This window comes from Pseudonaja textilis, chromosome 4 (genome assembly GCF_049901715.1).
Source record: "Pseudonaja textilis isolate UNSWEBS1 chromosome 4, rPseTex1.2, whole genome shotgun sequence".
Taxonomy (NCBI): domain Eukaryota; kingdom Metazoa; phylum Chordata; class Lepidosauria; order Squamata; family Elapidae; genus Pseudonaja; species Pseudonaja textilis.
In genome coordinates this window covers 93,705,984-93,722,825 of record NC_141993.1, presented here as the reverse complement: position 1 = coordinate 93,722,825, position 16,842 = coordinate 93,705,984, and the positions used below count along the sequence as shown (strand labels likewise).

Genomic DNA, 16,842 nt, shown 5'->3' with positions numbered 1-16,842 from the left:
TTTAATATCACATGGTTTAATGTTGTTCACCAAAGGAGAGGACATCCGGTCACCATCCCTCCCGCTTGCTGGTTGGGGGGTGATGCTCCCTTGTCTCCCTCTGCTGGCAGCCACAGGCCCGTGCCCCCAGGAGGCACCCCCGCCCCTGGCGACAGACCGACCGGTGTGCCAAATCTCTGCCAGGTCTTCCTGGCAAGGCCGTCTTGGAGACGCAACAGCCGCGGCGGTCAGGAACTGACAGCCACAAGCCATTCCGTCAGGCAGAGACGTCCTGGATCAGGCCCCCTGCTCAGACTGCCCTGCGTGAGGGTTAGCTTCCAAGGGCCTAGAGGAACATGACCTTCACGGTCAAATTGGAGTGATCCACGGTGGCTCCCGAGCTGTGGGTGGGCTTATGGTGCTGGGGCCGCCTCCCTCCTGCCCTGCGATTCCCCCCGCCCACCCATCGGCCTGGGGCCTAGTGCAAAGGACTGGAGCCCCTGACTTAAGGCCAAGCTGCCCCCTCCCTTGCAGAAGGGACTCTGTGCAAGGGCAGGGCCCCCAAAGGGTTGAGCGCACGGTCAAAGCTCCTCCAGTAGGGAGAGGGGCTTGGCGGCACTTGGTCCATGGTGCCCTTGAAAAGGAGTGTGCAAAGACAATGTGGCCCCTGGCTGCTGCGATCCCTCCCTCCACCCCCCCACTCCCCTGTGGCCACAACAAAGGATTCCAGGCCCCAGGCTGCACCCATGCAAGGTCAAGCCCCAGGTTGCCCAGGACTGGGTAGGCAGCCTTTCTCCAGGAGGGGATGGCCAGCTCCGAAGGAAGGAAGATGACCAGCCTCCCCTAAGGCCAATGCAAGCCTGGCCAAGAAGGGACCACTTGACATAATACCGTCATCGGAGTCCCCCTGAAAGACACGAGCTGGACCTGCCTATCTGACACACCATGCAAGGGGTTAAATTATGTCTCAATGTTTAAATTAATCACAGGCCTAAAATACAGAGTTTAAAAACCACCTAACCAAGCGGCTGCTGGAGAACTGGACAGCGTAACCTTTAGCGTAACCGTCCCTGGCCGGTTCGGCTCCAGCGGGACCCCAACACCCCACCCACCCCCTCAGTAGATGTAGAGGCGGTCGGAGATGGCCGCGGGCATGTGGGTCATGACCTGCATGCGCAGCCACCAGTAATAGTCCATGGGGTGGTAGCGAGTGTAGGGCGTGGTGGAGGTGAGGGCGTGGCCGATGCTCTCCACCACCGGGGAGGTATCTGAGGAGCCGCTGCTGCAGTACGACTCCATTTTGGCGATCTGCTCGTCGAAGTACTTCCGCCCGTAGTCGCGGCGCACGATCTCCGGCAGCTCGTCCCACATCTTGTCGGCAATGGACTGGATGCGCTCGGGGCTGTAGAGGCTGGTGCCGGCGATGAAGTTGCCTGGCTCCACAATGCAGACCTTCACGTCATGCGGACGCATCTCGTAGCGCAGGCAGTCGGAGAAGGCCTCCACCCCGAACTTGGTGATGCAGTAAGGGGAGCGGGCGGGGTTGGCCATCCGGCCCATCATGCTGCTGATGTTGACCACGCGGCCTGCCGGGGTGAAGGCGCCGTGAAGGGAGCAGTTGCCCCCACAGGGACCTCACAACTCTGGGGCGCCTCTGGATGCGGCTGCCCATTCTGGCCCTGCTGGGGTGAAACAGGAGGCCTCCCCGCCACCTCTTTTTCTGCGACCGTCACCCCCAACCTCCTCCGGCTGTGATAGGGCTCTGCGTCCACCCGTCCCAGGGAGGGGGGGCAACTGGACCCCGCTTACCTTTGGCTCTCCGTATCAAAGGCAGGAAGGCCTTGGTGGTGCGGATGGTGCCCCAGAGGTTCACTTCGGCCACTTCTTTGTAGGTGTCCATGCTGGTGAATTCCACCTCTCCAAAGGTGGAAATGCCGGCATTGTTGACCAGTCCCCAGAGCCCTGGAGAGGAAGCCAAAGAAGCGGTCCCCTTAGCCATCTCTGCTGGCATTTCTCTCTGGGAAGAGAATTCCTGCCTCTAGGAAGGCCAAAGGTCAGTAACCCTATCTTTAGCGGGAAGCTCAAATGACCTTTGCTCTCTCTCTCTCTCCCTCCCTCCCTCTCTCTGAAAAGCAGAAACTCTTTCCTGGTCTTCAATCTTTCATTTTTAGGGAAGGATCCTCCTTGTTGGAGCCTGGAGTGAGGTGGATTATCTGGGTCCCCTCGGGGTGGGGTTCAGATCCAGAGGCTCCTGTGTTGGATGAAGAGGCGGCGGCAGACATTGTCCAAAATTTGCCGGCTCTCTTGGCCCAGGAGCCTCTCTGCCACACTGGGCTCCGCCTGGCCCCCTCAGAGAAGCTGGGAGGGTGGGGGAGGGGAGAGAGACGGATCCCGTCAGCAACAACCCTGCCGAACAGCTTCTGCCCCATGGTGTGAATTCGCTTCTCTATAAAGCCCACTGGGCCGTTTGGAGGGCAAAGCAGCCGCCACAGTGGCGTCCTCCAGAGCTAGAAACCACGGGAGACCGTGCCCTCAAATCCCCCCTTTCCTGTGTGGGGACAAGGGGCTGATAGTGATCCATTGGTCCAGAGATCCAGCAAGAGATCTGAGGAAGCATCAGGCTGCTGGTCCCTCCGCAGCAGCAGCAGCAGCAGCAGCAGCTCCTCTTCCGGGGCTCACTCCACGAGCCCCTCCAGAGCAAAGTTAGGCTCTGGCAATACTCAGACAACCTCCCGGACTAGCAGAACCTGCAATGGGCACAAAACACAGCTGCTTGCATGCCGATTGGGAAGGCCAAACTGGCTCAGCAGGATGACACCTTACACCCACGGCACTTACGGTTTGCAAAAGGTTTCTGGTCCTATAAGGACACTTCCGGACAGACTCCCCCCCCCCCCCGAGAGAATGGCCTCTTCCATAGATTTGGTCCCAGGGGAGACCCCAAAGTTATCCTGGCCTCAGAGGTGAGGGGGGAAAATACCACGTGGACCCTGAATGTATTAATTCTATTTTATTTTTATATTTTTGTTTGTTTATGATACATCGGCTTTGAGAAAGTTAAAGAAAATAGTGTAAAATAAAACAGGTGGCAAGCTGGAAATGAATGTAATAGGGGATAAAGAGTGGAAAATATATGTGAGGATGAAATGCTTTTGATATTGGATTAACGGATTGAAAATATGAAGTGTGAACTTATTTAAAGATCAGTGGAATAGAAATGATTTGATACGAAATTAGATAAGAAAGTTGGAATTGTAACTATGACTATGTATGAATGCTATAACCCGTAATCGTGCTGCTCGCTTGAAGAGATGTGTAAAATAAAAAACAAAAAACTTTTTATTAAAAACAAAAAAGAGGAGAGGGAGGCAGGAGCCGGAAGCCATTCTGCTACCTGGAACACCCTCCCCTGAGTTCTGTGTTGGGGTTTGGGTATGTGTATCCTGGCTAGGATGGTCCTCGATTAGGATAGTTTTCTGGCCAGGCCCCCACCCGCCCTGACCCACCGGGGACTCCCCAGGGCCACCCTGAGCGACAGAGACTGCCTCCTCCTGTCATAACCCCGAGGACCCCCCCAGAATCCTCCACTGCTCGCTCCAGGAGGGGATGTTGGCCAAAGCTGCCACAACAGGAAAACTTTCTGGGTTCCTGATGGAAAACCTCTGGGTCACGAAGGCTTGTCTGGGGCTCAGAGCCACCCGTATTTTCTATTTGGTGCACCTCTTCACTCGAAGAAAAGCCTATTTGCTGCTCCTTTTCCACACAAGGGTTGTGAGTCAGGAGCAGCCGCTGCACCGGCCACGCTTCTTGCTCTGCCCCCGAGCACGTCGGGCTGCACTTAAACAATCCTGCGCAAAGACACCGGGGAAGTGTGTGTGTGTGGGGGGGGGGGGGGGTGAGGACATAGGATGGCCGAAGGAGCCCAAAGGAGCAAAAGCCGGCCCAGGCCTCCAGAGGCTACTCAGGAACAGGGAGACCCCCTTCCCGAAGGGTCTTCTGAGGGCTCTGACCAGACGGGAGGAAAACCAACATTTTGGACCATGAAATAGGAGACAAGATGCTCTGGGGGAGCATAGAGCACCAAAGCTTCCGCATCCTTCAGCTTCCTGGTTTCTTTCTGGCCTTCCGAACTGGGGACTTTGCAGGCTCTTCCATACTGGAAAATCATCCTGGGATCAAGGAGCCACAATATGACCTCTGGCAGCTCCCCAATTCCTGACCTAGACTGAATTAGGTGTGTGCAGGAATGGAGGAAGCCAAGGGGAGCTGTGCTCAGGCTGGGACCCGGGGCAACCACTGGCCTTCCGTGGGGACTGAGCCCGGCTGACGGGGGAGAGGACTGGCCCCCCGGCTTTCCCCCCCTCCCTCCCTCCCTCCCTCCTGCGATTCCCACGCTCCGCAGCCTTCCTCCTTCACCTCCATTCTCCGGATCCTTCAGGGTGCTGGTCACGTAGTCCACCGCACGCGCCACCTCCTCGCTGTCACAGACGTTGAGCTGGACGGTCCTCATTCGGTCACTCTTCATGTTGTCCAGGTCCTTTGAGCCCCCCCGGCCTTGTTCCTGACAGAAAAGCAACAGGAGCAGCAGGGTGGGCAACGGGAGACGGCCACATCCACCCACCCACCGGGTGGGAGGGTGTCACGCAACCACGCGTTGTCTCTCTGGGCGCTTTGCCTCCCACCCCGCCCACCCCCCGTCAGCAGGTCCAGTGGGTCGCCCCCAGCCACCCTGCTGGTCCCAGCCCTTCTTCCACCTGCTTTGGGCAAAGGGGCGGCTCCTAGACGGCTCCCCACGACCAGGAGGTGTGCGTCTTGCCAGAGCGAATGTGCGGCTTGGAGAATCTGCCACCCTCAGGGCCTCCCGTGGTGCTTCTCCCAAGGCCCATCGGATGAATCCAGGGCTGGGTAACCATCAAATGAAGTTACAGACAAAGGACAAGCTCGGAGGACAGGCCCCTGCCAAAGCGTACCACCCCAGCCACGAACATTCAGAAAAGCCCTGGGCGGCTACTGCACTTCCCGCCAGCAGGGGCCGCGCAGGGCCTGGGATTGGGGAGCAAAGAAGCCCTTTGCCAAGCAGCTGACGTTTCCTGCTCCCAGCAGCCTCCAGAGGCAGCGGAAAAAGAAGGTGGAGCCTGCAAGTCCCCCAGGGAGGGGCAGACATGCCCGCCCTTCCCCTCCCCTCCCCTCTTGCTGGAGAGAAACACCCGGCCTCCCCCCAGGGCTCAGTAGCCCCGTCCGGGCTCAGGGCAGGAGGAGCCGGGAGGATGGGGGCCCACCTCCACCCAAGGGGGCCGCCGCTGCTGCCGCCGCTCATGGTTGTGTGCAACCGGAGTCCGTGTCCCGCTCCCTGGAACAAGGGCAAATAGGCCGAGACACCCTTTCCAGAGGGAGCCGCTTCCCCTGCCCTGCTGCCTTTTCTCTAGGGAAGGCCCACCCACTCCGAGCTGCCCCTGGTTCCTTCCAACCCTGTTCCAGGGCCCGGCCTGAGAAGAATTGGGGGGACGGGACGGGGAGACCGGTGGCATTGAACTGCGCCTGCAGCCACTCGCCCGGCCTCACCTTTAGCAGGCACCCAGCGTAGATGATCAAGCCTTTCTCGTGGAGGAATTTGGCCAAGGAGAAGCCAAAACCCGAGTCGCAGCCGGTAATGAGGACAGGTCGCTCATTGATCTGCAGGGGGCGCACAAGAGCCGGTGCTGAAGGCCACCCAAAGAGCCACTGGCGCCTCCTGCCTGCAGCTCATGGGGGTCAGCCGGGCCAGAGTCTTTCCTGCAGTTCCTCTCAGGGAGGCCTCCTCACCCCGAGGCTTCTGGCTCCCCCGCTGCCTTGGCTGGGCTCCCCGGGCCCTTCTCCCTGGGCCATCGCACGGACACCGGCCGCGGGCGCTTGGCGAACTGAAGGACGCCCCTGTGGTTGGGGGGTCCCAAGGCCTCAACGTGGCCCTCAAGGAGAGGCAGGCAAGGGAGGAACATCACAGGACCCCTCCGTCTTCCGGAGGGGGGCCCTGGGCCTGATCTTTGGCTGGGGCCCCAACACAGGAGCCCCGGACAGACGGAGGGGGCCTGCCATAGGCACGTGGCCTCCCCCGTGGGGCTGTCCTCTCCTCCGCCCCAGCGGCTGAGCCCACCCCTCTCACCTTGTCCACCTCTGTGGCGTAGCAGCGCTGGCTCCTCCAGGCAGAGGCCGCGGCCTGAACCTTGGGAAGCAAACTGCAAGAGAGAGGAGGACACAGTTGCCACCCGGGAGGCCTTTGGGAACCGAAGCCCAGAGCAGAAGAGACTGGCCGGGCCCGCTTGCTCTGGCTGAAAGGGACCCGCTCTCTGGGCTCTTCCTGACCCGACTCTCTCCCACCGTGGATGTCCGCTAAGGCAACAGGGCCATCACCTCCAGGACCTCCAAGTTCAAAAGGGGGCCGCCCACCCCCACCCCAGAGGATGCTCGGGCAAGAAGTACCGACCGGACATGCCAGGCTGCCAGGAGGCTGCAGCCCGTCCGCAGGCGGCTTCCCTCCATGCGACTGAAACACATCCGGCCCGCTGCCCCCACAATTCACCCCAGCCGTCGGGTTGCTGGTGCTGCGAGGGCCGAAGCCCCCCGGCCCTGCTCACCCCCGGCCTCAAGAAGCGCAGCCACGAGGGCCGCCATGTTGACTTCTGGGCTAACCCTCCACTTGCACACTGAGCCACACTGAACAGCCACGCTGAGGCCGGGCCTCTTGAGGTCACATGGCCACGTGGCTGTCCGACGGTCGGGATGCTGATGCTCAGAGGGCAGCTGCCCCAGGCAGCCCCTCCCCCCCAAAAGGCCAGGGGGCTCTTAAGCAGCAGCCATGAGAGCATTCAGCCCCTGCCCCACCCATGCTGGGCAGGACCCTCCCTCTCCACGCATGGATGTCCATGGAGATTCTCCATCCTGCAGGTCAGGGTTGTCCCAGAAGTGCTTTTTCCCCCAAGAGGCAACTGGACTTTCTGGGGGTTTTCTTCTGAGATGTTTCGCTTCTCACCCAAGAAGCTTCTTCAGCTCTGACTTGGATCTACCCAAACACTCCAGCCCCTCCCCAGGAGGGGCGAAGGTTTCACCTTTGCACCCATGGCCTTCCTGTCTGGGGAATTCAGCCGTGTTCCCCCCCCACCCCAGGGATGGGGGGGGCTCAGGTGAGCAGAGCCCCCTCTGGCGCTATCTGGAGGGACTTTGGAACGAAGAGATCCTTTCGGACTCCGGCCTGCAGCCCTGTCGGAGGCCAAGCTGCACAAGAGGTTCACAAGGAGGCCGGTTCTGCCTGCCTGGACCCCCAGCCACCCCCTCCCCGGTTGCCACAGCAGCAATTTCTCCCTTACAAGCCAGTCCTTCATGAAACCGGGTGAAGCATTGAAGGCCTCTGAGCGAAAAGGTAGCACTTGACGTACAAGCATTATCAGGACCAGAATTTTGGTTGCTAAGCAAGACAGTTGTTAAGTGAGTCGTGCCCGATTTTACGACATCCTTGTCATGGTTTTCAAGCAAATACTAAGTAAATATTATTAAGTGAATCATCCTGTCGCTATGCGAACCCAGCTTCCCTCACCGACTCTGCTCGTCAGAAGCCCCCGGGGAGTGGTGATCCCTTGACCCCGGGCGGGATGCAGCACCCATCACAAACACACACCGACCCATGAGGATTTTGATCCATGAGGACGTGGCACTAACTGTAACCACAAGGACCGGTCCGTTTGTTTCAGGGCCACCGAAGCCTCAAACGGCCACTCAACGGTTCGTGGTAAGCCAAGGACTTTGGAGAACACAGAAGTGGGCCGGCTCTCTGTACTTACCGCAGGCCGGTGGCAGCGCCATCCTTGCAGTGCGGAGTGTTCAGGGCCAGCCGGGCAAGAGGCTGGGCGATGCGGGTGGCGGCCAAGAGGATTGCCATGAAGGGTGTCTCTGCTGCTGCTGCTGCTGCTGCCGCCGCCTCCGGACTCTGCCAAGGGGAGGGGGGGGGCGCTCTGCGTTATCTGCCCCAGCCTTTATGGCCTTGCTGAGGGCGGGTCCAGGGAGGCTCCCCCCACCAAGTCCCTGCCCACACATCAGCCACACTTACCTCAATTTGGATCTCTGGCTGCCTTGGTGACCTCGGCAGGCCTCCCCAAGAGATGGTGGTGTCTGAATTCAGGAAAGGGATCAAGCAAGCTGGTGAGGCTTCACCCTTCATGGGCCGGGGGTGGGGGGGTGAGCCCAGCCAATCGGGCGTTAGGGCCTGCTCGGGCTTGGCACAGTCTGCCTCCATGGTCATTTAAAGGAGGGTCACCAGCCGCCCACCTGGGGCTGGAGCCCATTGTCAGCCTGCCCTAAAAGCCTGTGGCCAGCCAGAGCTTCCTCCCAGGGAGGGGCGAAGGGGAGGCCTCTCCGGGAACCACCGCATCCTGGGGCCCGGAGGTCACCCCGTCCTGAGGGGGGGGGAGGAAGAGGTTGGACCAGCTGGGAGGCCCTAGCGCTTTTCACACCAGCGCTCCCCCCCACCCTTTTCCGGGGTGGGGAGGAAGAGAGGAGCCGCCAGGGAAAAGGGCTCTCCCGGCCAGGGAAGCCTCGGGGCTTCTTCTTCCCGGACCCCTTCGGAAGAATTCGGGAGGAGGCCGGGACTGCGGGCGGGTTGGGGCGGGAGGGCGGCAGAGGCTCTGATCCCGCGGAGGGCAGGTACACCGAGAAGCCCGGAGGCACCCGGGGACTTCTGGGCCCCGACGGAGCCCGGAGGCGGCTCTCCCGGCCAAGCCAAGCGGAGGCCCCCAGCCCCACTCAGCCTCCTCCGCCCCGCAGAGCCAGAAGCGGACGGAGCGCGGCCCCGCAGCCCACCTGCCCAGGGACCCCGCGCCCTCCTCCGCCTCCTCGACGCCCCCGCGCGCCCGCCGAGCCGAGCCGAGCCCAGGCAGCCGCCTCCTCCTGGCCCCGCGGGCCCACTCCTCCCGGCGGAGACAGCGGCCGGGGGCGGGGCGGGGGAAGAGGGCGCCGCTCGAGGCCGCTTACCGCGCGCTCCTCCCGCCCCTCCGACTGACCGTCCCGCGTCCCCTCCGCGCCGGCCGAGGAAGTGACGTCACCATCGTCCCGGCGACGCCCCCGCCCCGCCCCTCGCGCGCCATGTGGACGCTCCCCGCCGGCCTCCTCTTCCTGCTCCTCCTGCTCCTCCTGCTCCGCCGCCGCCGCCTCCTCCGCACCTGCCGGTGAGTCCCGGGGGAGGGGCTCCCCGGCCTGCTTTGGAGTCCCCGCCTCCCCGCGAGGAGGAACGGCCCGAGGGAGGGGAGGGGAGGGGAGGGGGCGGCGCTGGGTCCCCCGGAATCAAAGGCGCCCTGGGGCCGCCGAGCGAGAGGGAGCCCCGACGCCTCGCCCGAGAATTGCTGCTGGAGAGGATCGGAGAAACCATCATGCGCGGCAGAGGCGTCCCCTTCTTTTCTGGCAGAGGGGCTCGGGGCGCCTCAAGCCTGCCCCCCCCCCCCGATGGTGCTGTACGCCCGGGGGGGGGGGGGGGGGCTGCGGTCTGCTGCCTGCCGGCCATGATAAGGCAGCTTGGCCGGGGGGAGGGGTGCCTGTGGAGAGCGCCTTTCGGCAACTGACCAGCGGAACGGCTTGCATCGCTGGAGATTTACAAGAAGAGACCGGACAGCCGCTTCCTGTCTGAGCAGGGATTGGACTAGAAGACCTCCGAGGTCCCTTCCCACCCGTTAATCTGTTATTCTGAATGGGATGGACTTCAGGTAGGGTTGTAGGATTTAAGAGGATTAGCAGTGACCAAAGTCACTCAATATATCAACAGAAATCACAATGCAGCTGTAAAAATCACTGGTGTCTTCCTCCTCCCTGCTCAGGTGGGTCTCCATTCTCACCTGAGTCCCCAGGGTGTGGTTCTTCTGTTCCGGGTGGGGGGCTCATTATACAAGAGGGGATCCCTGTGGGCTTTGTCAGGGGAGGAAGAGGAGGATGCATGGCCTGCAGGGCCCCCCCTCCCCCTCTGGTTGGGCGGATTCTCTTTGTAGCCAGTGGGCGGTTGAAGGTCTCCAGAGCCTGGGAGGAGCCGTTTGGCACTCAGGGCAGCTTGGGAAGCACGGGTGTCATTTGACAGTTACGGTTGGCGAGTTCTCGCCACGCTCTGGGTCTCTGCCACGTTCTCCCCACCCAGACTCCAATGGTTTCCAGGAGCGGGGCCAAAGTCCTTGTGGAGCCTAGTCAGGCCAAGGTCACGTCCCTCCCTGCCCAAGGAGCTCCTGTCCTGGGCAGGGCCTGGGTCAGCTGAGGCAGCTTTTCATCCTAGGGAGGGGATGACCAAGAGCCAGGTGGACACCCAGCCGTGCCCCTTCCTCTGCCAAGCTGGCCTGTTTGCCAAGGGCAGGAGAGGACAGGGAGCGAGGACTCTCCTCCCCAAGGACCCTTCTGGGGTCCTAAGAAGGGGAGACACCCCCCCTGGCCTGGCTGGATCTGGAGGACGGACACTGGGAGCCGGGGGTGAGGGGGCTGTCCCAGAGGACTTTCCCCGCTGACTCACTCTTTCCCTCTCCGGCCTCCCTTGCTCTTGGCACTCCCTCTGCCTGACCTTGAGGTGCCACGTGCCCGCTGAGCTCTCGCAGAACCTGCTTTTCAGCCTGGATGCCAGTTGAGGCCGGACCCGCCTCCCCATGTCTGCTGGAAGAGCAAGCTGGCCAGGGTGGGAGCGTCGGTGCAGACGCCTCGCGGAGGGGACAGGTCCCTGCCGTGCCCTCGGGTCACCTCCATGCCTAGCCCCACCCCCTTTCTAAGGAATCCTGTGGGGAACAGGCTGTCTGGACCCCTTTCAGTCGGGCTGCAGGCCCGGATACGGGACCGAGATGGCGCTGGTCTCCTTCCCGGATGATCTCTGGCCTGAGCTTCCGCCGGAACTTCTTCCCCTGGCCCTCGGATGCTTCATTGCTGGGCAGCCCTGGGCGCCTCTGAGGCTGCTCCCTCCTCTTGCCCTCCTCCTGCAGGCCGAGGGGAAGGCGGTGCTGATCACAGGCTGCGACAAGGGCTTCGGCCATGCCTTGGCCAGTCATCTCCATGCAAAAGGCTTCACCGTCTTTGCGGGCTGTTTGCTCCTGGTGAGGAACCGGTCCCTTCCCTGAGCTGGCATCGCCCGCGGGAGGCTTTCGGGTTTCCTCTGGGAGCCGGAGAGGGAGAGGGAGGCCGGCAAGTCCCATCAGCCCCAACAGGGCCATGCTTGCCCTCGGGAGCCCCTCCCCACCTTAATGGCTTCTCTCCCTGTCTGGCGGGCAGGACCAAGGAGGAGATGGTGCCCAAGAACTGTGCCGCCTGGGCTCTGGGCGGATGCACGTCCTCCAGCTGGATGTGTGCTGCGAACAGCAGGTGGCCCGAGCCCTCCGATACGTGGAGGCGCAGCTGGAGGACCCTGCCCAAGGTAATCACCCAGGCCCTTCCTCCCATCTCCCCAAGGGGCGGCTGCTCCCGGCAGACGAGGGCATCTTACCATGCTCCCCCGCGGGCAGCGGCAGGGGCCGAACTGGGCTCCATGCATGGGTCACTTGCGTTTCCCTAGGCCCGTTTGGCTGCGCCCAGCTCTTTGGCCACTGGTGCCACCGAAGGTGAGTCTCTCGCCTTTCTGGACAGGTCGGTTCCTGTGGCTGGAGAGATGGGCTTCCTCGGGAAGGGGAGGAGGCTGCCTGCGCTGCACTCGCGATCCCTCAGAAAGAGTCTCCTCTCTTGCGGGGCAGGTCTGTGGGGCTTGGTGAACAACGCTGGAATTGCCTCCTTTGGAGACGTGGAATTCACCAGCATGGAGAAGTACCAGAGAGTGGCGGACGTCAACTTATGGGGGACCCTGCGGGTGACAAAGGCTTTTCTGCCCCTGATCCGCAGGGCCAGAGGTAGGGAAGAGGGTCCAGAGGGGTTGGGGGCCACCGGCCTGTGGGCAAAGCATCTTGCCCAGGAGTGGGCACAGTGGACGGGCAGCAGAGTTCCCCCTGCACCAGCCGGGTGTCCAGCAAGGCTCACCCAATGTCCTGGCTGGCTCTGTTCTCATGCGCATTCAGACTGCCAACGCAGAGGGGTCAGCAGTTACGCAGAGCACGTGTGCAAGAGTTTGGCTCTCCTGCGTAACACTGGCATACTAGCAATGCCTTGTGCAAGAAGTGGGGAGGGAGGCGGCCAGAGGAAAGACCTGCAGGCACGGAGAGAGGAGGAAGCGGGAGGGGAAAGCAGGAGGCCCGCCAGTCCACCAGATCCAAAAAGTGAGTGAGACACTGAGCAAGCAGCCTCCTCTGGAAGCGGCATGACTGTGTCCCAGTGGGAAAGGAGGTCTTCAGAGAGCAACACTGGTGGAGCCTCTGGAGAGTTGTGACCAAGGCCAGACCCTGAGCTGGGTGGCCTGAGTGGTTCCCTGCTCCCCTCCCTCCCTCCTGCTCTCTCCCACTGATGTCTCTCTCTCTCTCACACACACACACATATCCCCAGAGCAGTTCTGGTCTCTGCTCTCCTGCAGGGCGGATTGTCAACATGAGCAGCATGCTGGGCCGGATGGCCAGGCCGATGCGCTCCTCCTACTGCATCTCCAAGTTTGGACTGGAGGCCTTCAGCAACTGCCTGCGGCAGGAGATGTACCGCTGGGGCGTCTCGGTGGTGGCCATTGAGCCGAGCAACTTCATCGCAGCCACAGGGATCCTGACCCCCGAAGGCATCGAGGCCGAGGCCGAGCGCATGTGGCGTGGGGCCAGCGAGGCCATCCGGGCAGATTACGGAGAGGCCGACTTCCAGGAGAAGCTCTCTCGAATGAAGGGCTTTGCGCACAGCGGCCTGCGGGACGTCTCCCCAGTCCTGGACGCCCTGACGGAAGCCCTTGCTGCGCGTCACCCCTGCAGCCGCTACATGCCCATGGAGGCCTCCTGGTGGCTCCGCCTGCAGGCCGCAACCCACCTGCCCACTGCCCTGGCCGACTGGCTTTTTGTCAGCTAGGCAGCCCCGGGTCAAGCGGAGAAGCCGTCGGCAGAATCACGTCCAGGTGAATTAAAAGCAATCCTGGTAGCCGAGTTAGCCAGGTGAAGGGGAAAAAATCCTAAATCCATTGAGACAATCTCTCTTAATCAGTGTGGCTGAAAGGGTCGTAAGACAGAGGCAGGTACTGAGAGGCCAGGGGAGGGGAAGGGGGGAGACACACACTTTAACAGAATAGTAGAGTTGGCAGGGACCTTCTAGAAGATGTTGCAAACCCTCATTTCCCTGGTTCACCCTTGAACCCCGAACACCATCCGGCCTTGCTTGAAGAAGGGAGTCCCCATGGCTGGAAACATCGTGGGGGGAAGCTGTGGTGGGACCAGGTCGCCTGCAGACAGTGCGCCTTGCGTAGGTGGTCCAAGCTGTATATGTAATTTCAACTGATTTTAATTAAACTCAATTTTTAGATTCAATTACACTTGGCTTAATGTTTGCCCTTCCCCCCTCCTTGCTGGACCCTCAGCGCAGCACCTATTTCAACGGTTTTCTTGGATCGGGGAGCACTCTGCCCATGCTGTGATGCCAACCGTGCCCTTTTAAAGTTCCCTTACGTTGGAGAGATACGTCACTGGTCAGAAATTCTCTCTTGTAGGTGGAGCAGTTGTGTTCTCCACACTCTCGATTGCATCCTTCAAAGCGTTGAATGTAACACAGTCTCTTAGTTCACACAGAACGATGAACCACGAACTGGCCAGGATTGGCACTACCTGAGCCTGGTGTTCTGACCTGGCCAGGCCTGCTGGGCAAAGACGAGCTCCAGGAAAGGCCCAAACCTGCTCTAGGGTGAAACTTGGCTTCCTTTTTCCACCAGGGGGCGCTCTTGGGAGCCCTTTTCAGGCAGCCAACCGCCCAGGGCAGGTGGCACCAGAGCCAGCAGGGCCACTGGGGAGCCCAGACTCCTCTTGCGCCTCGCTGGGGGCTCAGCTTCAACAGGGGTGTCTTTGCTCTCTTGGCACCCGAGGGGGGGGTCATAACCTGACCTAGCTGGGGGCTCTGTTGGCATAATGCGACCAGCTGAGTTACTCCGGCAGCCCCCGCGGAGTCAGCGGAGGGTTACTTCCGTAGGGTGAATCCAGCTGTACGAATGGCGCCTCATGGCCCAGTCTTGCTCCCTGGTTGGCATCGTCCTGCGGGAAGGCAAGCATAACTCTTCTCACATCCTTCCTCATCCTCCTCTGAGTTGGCCCAAACTGGGCCTCCCCTCACCAGCTCGGGATGGGGGAAGGGGGGGCAGAGGAAGCCCCTCCCTTCCATAGCGGCCACCCTGGGGTCTGCACCTCCCCAGGGTGCTGCTGGCTGTGCTGTTGCTAGGAGACCCCAGCCAGCTTACTGCCAAGGAAAGGCCATAAACCCCCAAGGCCAAAGTGTTTCCCTCAGGCAGCGGCAGCAATGGCACCCCCCCATCTTCCCTGGGGAGGGAGAGGGTCCCTGCTGGTCCTGCTCAGGCCCTAAAAGACCTTCAGGGCCTCCCGCCACGTTGCCTGAGGGGACCCAGGGCTGTCCCCTGACGCCATCTCCAAAGGGTCTGGTCAAGGCTGGACCCCCATGACTTTCCGGACACCCCCCCGCAGTGTCCTTGGTGGAAGTTTTGGGCCTAGCCTTCCCCGCTGCCCCGCCGCTGCCTTCCCACAGCTGGGAGGGAGGAGCTGGCCAAAGACCCTTGCTGGCCGCCTCTCTGGGGTGGGGACAGCATTTCAGACCCACTTCCTTTATGGGGGTGGGAATATTTCATGGGGGGGGGGCTTCTCACTGCCCCCCCCCATCTTGATCTCTGCAGCTGCCATTTTGCCCGAAGACTTTGCTGGGGGCTCAGGGCACTTCCCAGCCCATTTCATTTTGCACCCAGGTTACAGCGCCCTCCTCAGGCCTTGATCTACCCTGGCAAAGCCTTTGCTGCCACGTACCCCTCCCTCCTCTGCCAGGCAGGGCGTATTCTGTATTCTGTACAGTGGTAGATTTTGTCTTCTGTATAGATGCAGGTAGATAAACTCAACAGAACCTTCGTACAAAGTCTTTATTATTGGTTCATTGGGTATCCTCATAACTCACATTTGTGACAAAGTTTTTTAATGAACAATCCTCTGCATATCTGTCTTGTAGGTAAAAAGATGGTTATCTCCGTATCCCTTTTTTCCCATCTTGTAGCGGTAGAAGTAGAGCAGTTACCACGAGTCCATGAGTTCAGCCAAGAGTGAGGAAACCTCCCCCAACCCATCGAGGGTCAATTTAGTGACCAATGAGAATTACAGATGTGGTCTCGTGACATGGACTACATTTCCCAGGATGCCTTAACTACATTTACCATGATGCATTCCCTTAAGGGGACAGCTCCCAATTGCTAACTAACTATCCAATTCCCATACACTGGCTGGACAGCACAGGGCGGGTGAAGGGCAGGTGGGTCCCTGGCTTTGCTGCTCACCCTCCTCCCAAGAGTCACCCCCCTCCTCGAGGTGGTAGGTACATCCATCTGTCCATAAGTCCAGCTCACTTTGGTTTTATTCCTTTCTGCCTAAAGGAGATGGCCCACACTCCCGGCTCTCCCTGAGGTCTGCCCCTTCTCTGTGTTCCCAGCACCCATCAGCCTGCTCCGCTCTGGCCTCTACACCAGTTTGGGGGAGGGATGGCAGGAGCAGTGCCAGAAAGGCCAAGTTATTTTACGGAGGCCAGGAAAAGGCAGCCGATGGATGAGGAATGCTCTGCAAAGAGGGGAGGGAGGGAGAGAGGGAGGGAGGGAGGGGGAGAGACTGCTGGAGGCTCCCAGGGAGGAGATTCAGGCTGCCTGGATGTCAGCCCAGCAGGGTGGACATTGGTTTAAGATTACTGGCCTGCAGTTGCTCTACCAGGGGCTTCTGCAAAGAAATGGGACCCATCTGGAGCGTTTAGTAGCCGAGGTGACTGCCCTGGGATCCAAGAAGACCCATCTTCCTCCTGTAATGCACCAACAACAGTTCGAGTACAGTGAGGCCCTGCTGGCTCTTCCTGGCAGCCGAGTTGGGTCAATCAGTGGAGAAATGGAGGGTGCCCACGCCTGCCAGGCCAAGAGGGTTGAAGCTGCTGAGTTGAAGCTTCTGCTTGCCGAAAATGGAAGGAAGTACATAGAAGGCAGGATACAACTATAACTTGGGATGAGCCGGCCCTGCCGTCTTTCCTCTGGCCGTGGGTCAGGCTGGCCCCAGCCCGCCAACCTCTCTCCGCTCCAATGGGGGGGGCATGAGGCAGGTGCCTGGCAGGGCACCAAATGGCAAAGGGCAACCTGAGAGCCTGGAGGACGCCCTTCTGCGCCCTGCTTTTTCCATTCAGGAGGGCGGGCGGCTCCCGTGGCCTGGCCTGACACCCACCGCCACTTGGGGATCGCAGGTGGGGTTTGGGGCGGGGGAACCAGATTCCCCATTCCTCACGGCTCTGGCGATCTCGTCACCCCAGGCCTGGTGCTCTTGCCAGGCTTCCCCGCAGCTGTGCTGGGCAGGGGCCAAACGGGGGCCGAGCTGTCCTTGCTTGGAGGACCACCTCCCAAAGAAGAAGGCAAACTCAACATAGTGGTTGTGCCTTTTTCCTCGACTAGACACTCGCACCCTCCTGCCCCCTTGGGGGTTGCTGCTCCGCTCTGAAATGCGGATCCCGGATGCCGTTTTTGTGAAAAAGGCAAATTTTTGAGCCGAGGATCATTCGGAAGGAACCTGACGATCAAACTGCAGGTCGCTTGTCTCTCTGGTCTCCTTCCCAGTGGGGGAGATTGAGCAGAGCCCCAGGCAGAAAAGGCTGCAGTGGGGGAGGGTTTTAAAGGCCTCCGTAAGAGGCAAGAGCTTCTGGGTGCTCTGGAGAGGTGGGGAGGGGAGCCCCGACCTTGGTTCAGGATGCCTTCCCACCACTGCCTGGCCT

The 16,842-nt window shown here is 60.8% G+C and overlaps 2 protein-coding genes across 16 annotated transcripts; one reads left to right on the top strand and one right to left on the bottom strand.

Annotated features, from left to right (window-relative positions):
- Nucleotides 1-10,531, bottom strand: BDH1 (3-hydroxybutyrate dehydrogenase 1). 6 transcript variants are annotated; one of them, XM_087933759.1, is made up of 8 exons: nucleotides 9,831-10,531; nucleotides 8,057-8,118; nucleotides 7,791-7,936; nucleotides 6,119-6,191; nucleotides 5,542-5,652; nucleotides 4,396-4,540; nucleotides 1,789-1,941; nucleotides 1-1,565 (listed from the first exon to the last, which is right to left on the bottom strand). In XM_087933759.1, the coding sequence occupies exons 1-8, from the start codon at nucleotides 9,928-9,930 to the stop codon at nucleotides 1,096-1,098; spliced, it is 1,260 nt and encodes a 419-aa protein (XP_087789885.1). In that variant the 5' UTR covers nucleotides 9,931-10,531; the 3' UTR covers nucleotides 1-1,095. The 6 variants fall into 6 exon arrangements, with proteins under 6 accessions (XP_087789885.1, XP_087789884.1, XP_087789888.1 ...); XM_087933758.1 differs by having other exon boundaries at nucleotides 7,791-7,927; nucleotides 9,831-10,012; XM_087933762.1 differs by lacking the exon at nucleotides 9,831-10,531 and adding an exon at nucleotides 9,006-9,049.
- On the top strand, nucleotides 8,060-13,373 carry LOC113450921 (D-beta-hydroxybutyrate dehydrogenase, mitochondrial-like). 10 transcript variants are annotated; one of them, XM_087933773.1, is made up of 6 exons: nucleotides 8,060-8,148; nucleotides 10,944-11,054; nucleotides 11,230-11,371; nucleotides 11,510-11,555; nucleotides 11,685-11,837; nucleotides 12,452-13,373. In XM_087933773.1, exons 2-6 carry the CDS (start codon nucleotides 10,993-10,995, stop codon nucleotides 12,919-12,921), a joined length of 873 nt encoding a protein of 290 aa, XP_087789899.1. In that variant the 5' UTR covers nucleotides 8,060-8,148; nucleotides 10,944-10,992; the 3' UTR covers nucleotides 12,922-13,373. The 10 variants fall into 10 exon arrangements, with proteins under 10 accessions (XP_087789899.1, XP_087789898.1, XP_087789897.1 ...); XM_087933772.1 differs by lacking the exon at nucleotides 8,060-8,148 and adding an exon at nucleotides 9,057-9,174; XM_087933771.1 differs by lacking the exon at nucleotides 8,060-8,148 and adding an exon at nucleotides 9,063-9,170.
- Nucleotides 13,374-16,842: the final 3,469 nt, after the last annotated feature.